Consider the following 7,404-nt stretch of genomic DNA (forward strand, 5'->3'; position numbering starts at 1 on the left):
GAATTTGACCGGTTACCAGTCAAACCGGCCGGTTATCATCCAAACCGACCGGTATACCGGCCAAACCGGCCGGTATACCGGTCTAACCGACCGGTATACCGGTAGGAACCGGTTGAACGGGGAAGTTTGAATTCAAATTTGAATTCCACCGGTTCCGACCGGTAACCGGCCAAACCGGACCGGTATACCGGAACCGGAGGCCGGCGGTTACCGGTCACCGGTCGGATACCTTAACCCTGGTCGAGACGACCCTTTCCTCTACCGTCGTCCGGACCAATAAAACGCGAGGAAAAATCAGGCGCCGTACGTGCTCCTACACCTCCCCTATCGCGCCGTTTTACACGGAGCCCCCTGCTCGCCCTCGCTATTTACACATCTGCCACCCGCACGGCCGGCACCTCCCCGTCCCCACCGACCACCGCCGCCGCCGCCGCCGGGGATGGGGGGAGCGCACTTCCCTGGCGACAACGACGCCGCCGAGGTCGACGCGGCCTGCGACGGGGAGGTCGACCGCCGCGACGTGGGCAAGATGGAGCACGGGTGAGCGAGCGAGCGAGCGGGCGGGCGGGCGCCTCGATTAGCTTCGCCCTTCGTCTTCCTCCCTCTTCCATTTCCTTGCCCCTGACGGAACCTAGATTTGCTACTCTCGGGGTCGAATCGCTCGGCTCTGCGTGGCCTGTCCGATTCTGCTCGGTGGATTGGGTCTTCTTCGATCCGTGTCTGGTTCGTTTCGCTGAGCTTGTTCTCACGGGGAGGAAATTTGTGCTGTTTCTGCAGGTGCGAGCATTACCGGCGGAGGTGTAAGATCGTGGCGCCGTGCTGCAAGCAGGTGTTCCCCTGCCGCCACTGTCACAACGAGGCCACGGTGAGCTCGTGCTCTCTGTTAACCCCCCCCCCCCCCCCCCCCCCCCCGGGGACCACTGTTGTGCTGCTATGGCGTTCATGCAGAGCAGTAAAGCAGGGAACTTATCTGCACAGGCGCCTTGGTTGTTCAAATCGAGTAGCTAGTGCACTCCCGTCATCTACTTGTACGGGCGCCAAGTGGAACATTTAGGCATACTTCTTAGTGGCTCGTGAGAACCTGATGGGTTGAAATTGAATTGGTAGTTTCTGTACGCTTATGTTTGGTCTTAGATCTCAGTTGTGTTCATCCCTGTCTAACAGTAAAGCAGGCTACTTGTCTAGACTTCGACGTGCTAACCGATTTGCTAGTGCACTGCCATGTCCTTCTGTTTCAACCAAGGGGGGAAATTTATGCATAGTTCTCTGTTTTCTGTGACAATGTGACAAGCCTATTACTGGATTGGTAGTTTAGCTATATGCTGGTCAGTCTTATGTCTTGATGTCTTCATTTCCCTGTTGGGTTGAATCTTAAGCAAGATAAGTCAATGTGTAGAAACCCGTAAAAAAAAGTCAATGTGTAGAATTCAGTGGCGCTTATTTCTTGGACTATAGAATTTATATAACATGAAAGAACAAGAACTGTTCTTGCGATAAATCCAAAAATGTTACCATTCTTAATAGATTAAATTAAAACTAATTTGGAGAACAATGGCACATATTGGTTTTATGAAGAAAATTAACTACCTGGTTTTGGTACTGTGCAAAGAGCGTCTAATGAGAATGTTGCTTGGACCAACTTGTTGATGGCACATTCTTCTGTGTAGGCTTCAGGAGATCGACATGCAATATGTCGCCAAGATATTGAAAAAGTACACCTCTCATGCCCTTTATAGTTTCTACAAACAATTTTAGTAGAATCAGAAACTATGGAAGATTGATTTCCTTCATTCTTGCAGGTAGTTTGTCTACTCTGTGATACTGAACAGCCGGTACGACTTAAATTGTTGCGAAAATATCTTGGAGTACTCGCACCTCGTGAAGATGTTGTTATGCTTGTACTGAAACTTTGCTTATTGTTCAGGCGTCACAAGTGTGTGTAAGCTGTGGAGTCAATATGGGAGAGTACTTCTGTGATATATGCAAATTTTATGATGATGATGTAAGTTCTAAGTTCGTTTTCTGTTGTTGTACTTGTATCGTTCCTACCAACCAATGCATTTTTCTTCACTTGTTATGGTACAGACAGAGAAATTGGTGTACCATTGCAACGATTGTGGCATCTGCAGGTGAGCAAGCACAAAAAAAGCCTTCGATCAGTCATATAATTAAGCAAAGTTCTGACCCTGTGTCTACTCAATTCAACTAGGGTTGGTGGCAAGGATAATTTCTTTCATTGTGTGAAGTGTGGTATGCTTTGCTTGAACCAATTTGATTATATAGTTTTTTAGTTGAATGTTCTTCCATATGCAATCAGTACCATGCTAAATAATGCACTCCTTGAGTAACTGGCATGATAGAGTGCCATTACTTTTAGCGGACTAGTTATTTCCTTGTTTAGATAGCAGTACATTGTTTGATATAAACTAAATACTGAAGAAAAATGCAAGTGGGGACTCTGTTATTTCTTTTCTTTAATGAAAATGATCCATTACCCATGGTGAAGTGTGCAGATTATACCAATATAAAATTGTTGAGACCGCCATCTAGGGTTATAAAAAATGGCATCGAAGAAACTGCACAACTTTTAAAGTTATAAATTCACTGATTAACCTACATTTGGGTAATCTTTGTGTCAATGCTTAAATTTGTATTTCTTACTCTTCTCATTTCTACAACGAACAGGGTCTTGCTATTCTGTTGCACTGCGTGATAATCATCAGTGTGTGGAAAACTCAATGAGACAGAATTGCCCAATCTGTTATGAGGTAAGATCGATAATTTTCTGTTTCTGGAATAAACTAGCTTTGCACTTTTTTGGAACAAACTAGAATTTATAACTGAAACTTCCTCTGCAGTATCTATTTGATTCGTTACAAGGAACAAGAGTGCTTAACTGTGGACACACGATGCACATGGAATGCTTTTCGGATATGGTGGAACATAACAAGTAAAACCCTACACCTGTATTAATTTGGAGGCATGCTTCATTATGATTCTTTGGAACTTCTCTGAGGCGGTGGTGTTTATGGTAATTTGTGTCGGCCTTTAAATGCTACAGATACACTTGTCCAATATGCTCGAAAACAGCTCTTGACATGACAAGTCACTGGGAGATGTTGGATCAAGAGGTATTTCTTTTTCCTACTGAAAACAGCTTGTAAACTGGCAGTCAAAACAAATATTGGTAGTAACTTCAGAAGCTAGGATGTGTGTTCATTGGGCACAGGGCTGTACAAAAACAAAACCCTCTTCTTTTATGAAACATTCCTTTCATATGAGATGATAGATGATACAGTAAAATAGTATTCGTATTTGTTGGTTGGATAAAAAATTTAGTCACAGCGCAAGTTTGATGTTCTGGGAAGCTATATTCTGCTTGTCCTTTTGTACTTGCTGAATGACTGATGGTCTGTTCCTTGTTATTTTTTGTAGATTGAAGCAACAATCATGCCTCCTGTATATCGTTACAAGGTATTCTTCATTTATTTTCACTCAGCTACGCACTCCAACTATTAACCTGCTTATAAAATCATAGCTGTCTTAGCTACGGCATTCACCCATGGATAATAAGCGTATAAGTTGATTATTGCTATATAATTCAGAGCACCCTTCATTTATAGCACTCGTACCTACCTAGGATAATTTTATGCAGCCTTGCATTACTGACAAATCAGCTAGCTAAGCATTCCTCCTGTATGTTCTTTCTGTTCTTGTTTTGGTGAATCTTTTGAAGCGACGAGAACTGAACAATTTGTCATGCAAATGCGTTTTTATCTGAGTAGTGCCTTTTCTCCTTGTGCTAAAAACTTGGCCAGATTTGGGTGCTCTGCAACGACTGCAACAAGGTCTCAGAGGTGAACTTCCATGTGATTGGTCACAAGTGCAGCCACTGCAACTCGTACAACACCCGATCGACATCACAGCCCGCAGATTCATCCGGAAGCAGCTCGCTGACAACAGACTCGTCCGACAACAACCTGTAGTGAATTCTTCACGCCTGGACCACACCTGGCAGATGAAAGCAATGCCAGGACCATGCAGTAGAAGAAAGAACATTGTTTCATGGCGCGCGGCGTCCCTGCCTTCGAATCGTCAAGTCTCCATGACGCCTTTGCCCTCATTCTGTCAAGATTCAATTCATTCCTTGAATCCACATCTGTTGTCGGAACTCCCAGCAACCGCATTTGTGCCTGTTGTACCTAGATGAACATGTCCGTCTCCTGAACGCCGCCATTGTATCAGACTCTGGGGTGGAAGTGAAACCCAGCATGTTATCAATATCCGACTGTAACCCTATGGTAGTAAGAACTTTTTTTTATAGAAAAGGAAAGCTTTATTGATCTTAGATGATTACATCAAGATGATACAATTATATAAGATTCATCCCGACCTCTACATAATTAAGATGCACACAACCTATGAAAAAGAAACAAAAAAAGAGAACGTCATGACCTAAGAATCATGCCGCAGCAAACTACAAGCGACTTCACCTTTATCCGTTTCGCAAACCAAAGCAGCTCTTGGATTATGGAGTAGGCTCCCGAGACAACGCCTCCAACGAGGAAATGACACGTGCACGTGCCGACATTGCAGTGACCCAACCAATTAAGGCCAGAACAAAAGTTTTCACCTGAGGGAGTAATTCATCTTAATCCAAACAATGCCTTCAACAAGGTCACTGTCAGGTTCAACCAATTAAGGTCAGACCTAAGAATTTCTTCTCGGAACGGGTGAATTAGTAACAAGTACCACCACAACAAAGTCACACCGTGTTGCTTCCCCCTTCTTACCAGGCCAATGCTTCCATATAGACTAGACTTGACCCACTTCAAACGGCCACGAACTCCAAGTCCGGTAGACCATCTGAACTCGTAACCTGAGATACCATGCTGCAAAGTAGCCACTGGGTACCCGTGCATAATCCACCGGAACAAAGTGCAGATGAAATCCGTCTTCGAGTAAGAGAATCCGCGAATGAAGCCAAGGTGACTCATGTCTCTTGGTCTATATGAAAAACAAAGGAGAAATTGAAGATGTCATCACCAGAAATAGTTGCAAAGTCCGGAGCTAGCCCTTCCAACACCAAAGCCGAAGGCGCAACCGCCGGAGAGGAGTCACCACTGGAGGCCAAGCCGACGTCAGATCTGCATCCGGGGCCCCCAAATCCACCCATCGCGAACCACATGAAACTGCTAAAGCGGCCGGGCGCTGGGAAGAACGAGACCTCCATGCTGCGTCGGAAACGCCGCTAAGATCACCCAAGAGGTCACCTCCAACTCCGTGAATCCAGCGCCACCACGCCTCAACGCCTTTTGTCGGTGTCCTGACCCGATGGCCTGGTACCAACTAGTGATGATGCTGCGTGTCTCTAGTCTCAAATGTTGATGCAAGAGGCGACACAGTAACGCACGTGTTTATCCTGGTTTTGGCCGCGGGGCCGTACGTCCAGCAAAGGGGTGCGCGAATGCACTGTACTGTCTTGCACGGGGGGTGCCTGTAGTAGGGGGTACAAGTGAGGCGAGAGAGGGAGGTAAGCTCCCAAGTCTCTGCTAGAGGAGGAGTTGATTGAGGCGAGTACCAATATCGGGGCTCAGAAGAGCGTAGGTGCTCTTGTGAGTTGTGCTAAGTGTGTAGAAACGACCCCCCCCCCCCCCCACAAGATAGTGCTAAATCTGTCAAAAGGTAAACTAACATCCTTGTTGCAGGAGCCGCGAATGCTAACATCCTTGCTGAATGCCTCTTGTAAAGTTGAAGAGTCAAGAACTAAGCAAACACCAAAAAGAATCAAAGGGTTCTGGAGCAATGGAGATTGCTCTACAGAACACTAGCTTTTTCTCTCATCTTCATTTCTTTTCCAGGTGGGAACTATCAGGGCAGATATAAGGGATAAGAATATCTCTATCTAAATATGCAATCTTCCATGCTTGTGCTGGATGTTTGCATCATGTACAAAAACTAAGTCGGGAAATAACTAGAGAAAAGATCAGATAATATATATCTCACTTTCTTCAGATGCCTGGAGCATCATACAGGTAGATAGCAACTGTGCTACAGGCTACAGCATCTTTTGCTCTAACCATCCTAGCTTTAGCTCACAGAAGTGTTTTTGTAGGGAAGGATGCAGCAAGGATATGAAAAGCAAAGATCGCAGCGTCGGATCGTGGCATCGCAACGCCGCACATCTGATAAGGTCAGGCTAGTTTACAAAGCAGCGGCAGCTCAATCTACTGAGAAAAGCCAAGGGCAAGTTGGCCGGATTCTGTGCCACAGATAAGGCTGGTCAGTGAGGTGGTGAGGGCCGGCTGGCTATTATGGATGCTATTCTGAAACCGGCTGAGGGGATTGATCCCTGGTTCGTTCGAAACCGGTTCAATCAGCCAGTTGGAATTGGTTCCATGTGTCGTATGACAAAGTAGTGGCCGTACCATTCAGGTATTGCCGGTCGTTGTCGGCACCATTCTTGCTACGACAGACGCAATTACTGTATGGGTGTGCATGGAGCAATGGCATCTGTGGTATTTTTCAGGCTGAGGTAGGCACTGCATGCTTTGACGGATGGAGAATGCAGGAACTTCACTATACAAATTTACTGTACCAATATGAATTCTAGTGTACGCAAGGCTGTGTGTAACCATATATCTGTATACTATATGCTGATTAATCTAAAGATAAAAAAGTTTCAAATGTAAGCCCATTTTAAACACGGAAAATTCTTAAAAATCCTAATATTCCAAACATGCCTTGACTATTGTTTATTAGCTTGATGGTAGCTTGCCAGCCCCACTTGCGTAACAGAGATATGTATAAAGAGAACAATTCTGCCTTGTATAGTTTCCTGGTGAAATTGATTTCATGTTTTATATAGAGAATAAAATCAGTACACAGCAGATTTTGATATTCCAATTATGTTCAAATGCCAGCAGATTGGGCATCTGTACATGCAGTCACGTCCGGCCGGTACATTATCCCTTGCAGCTAAGGATTCCAGCCATCGCAATCCAGCCTGCACTACCGCTGTACGTTCTCTAGCACTCTTTAATTCACATGTCATTTGTCAAATGTGAAGATATCTGAGGTATCACAACCTAGGGATCAAATCCCAGCAGTAACTTCAGCGAAAATCCGAGGCCAGTTATGTTAGAATCCTGGTGGTTACCAGAGAGTGATCCTGATAAGAGGAAGGTATTTTGAGCTATCGTTCCATCTTTTTTGCTAGGCATCAGATGTTATCGAAAGTTAAAATTAGTCATATGTTTTCGAGAATCATGAGATGAAATGCGAAATGTAACGAGATCAGGTGGGTTACCTTACAATTAGGTGATAGATTAGATAGCGGCGATTTTTACAAAAAGGTAGGAGTAACATTTTAGGTGTCTACATGGCCTATATAATGATATAGGC

The 7,404-nt window shown here is 44.9% G+C and overlaps 1 protein-coding gene and 1 long non-coding RNA gene across 2 annotated transcripts; both read left to right on the plus strand.

Annotated features, from left to right (window-relative positions):
- Positions 1-333: 333 nt before the first annotated feature.
- On the plus strand, positions 334-4,319 carry LOC120666379 (E3 ubiquitin-protein ligase MIEL1-like). The gene is made up of 12 exons (XM_039946216.1): positions 334-540; positions 778-865; positions 1,668-1,712; positions 1,800-1,832; positions 1,925-2,002; positions 2,086-2,129; positions 2,210-2,250; positions 2,686-2,768; positions 2,859-2,950; positions 3,062-3,131; positions 3,436-3,474; positions 3,819-4,319. The coding sequence occupies exons 1-12, from the start codon at positions 440-442 to the stop codon at positions 3,984-3,986; spliced, it is 882 nt and encodes a 293-aa protein (XP_039802150.1). The 5' UTR covers positions 334-439; the 3' UTR covers positions 3,987-4,319.
- Positions 4,320-5,692: 1,373 nt separating this feature from the next.
- Positions 5,693-6,687, plus strand: LOC120663551. The gene is made up of 2 exons (XR_005670534.1): positions 5,693-6,035; positions 6,116-6,687. It is a non-coding gene; the product is annotated as an uncharacterized LOC120663551 (long non-coding RNA).
- Positions 6,688-7,404: the final 717 nt, after the last annotated feature.

Source organism: Panicum virgatum, chromosome 3N (genome assembly GCF_016808335.1).
Source record: "Panicum virgatum strain AP13 chromosome 3N, P.virgatum_v5, whole genome shotgun sequence".
Taxonomy (NCBI): domain Eukaryota; kingdom Viridiplantae; phylum Streptophyta; class Magnoliopsida; order Poales; family Poaceae; genus Panicum; species Panicum virgatum.

What these genes read in the sequence shown, in the direction of transcription:
- LOC120666379 (XM_039946216.1), top strand. Translation starts at nt 440, where the DNA reads ATGGGGGGAGCGCACTTCCCTGGCGACAACGACGCCGCCGAGGTCGAC. An exon ending in AACGATTGTGGCATCTGCAG is followed by an intron (nt 2,130 to 2,209) that starts GTGAGCAAGCAC and finishes CAATTCAACTAG; the next exon opens with GGTTGGTGGCAAGGATAATT. An exon ending in GATATGGTGGAACATAACAA is followed by an intron (nt 2,951 to 3,061) that starts GTAAAACCCTAC and finishes TAAATGCTACAG; the next exon opens with ATACACTTGTCCAATATGCT.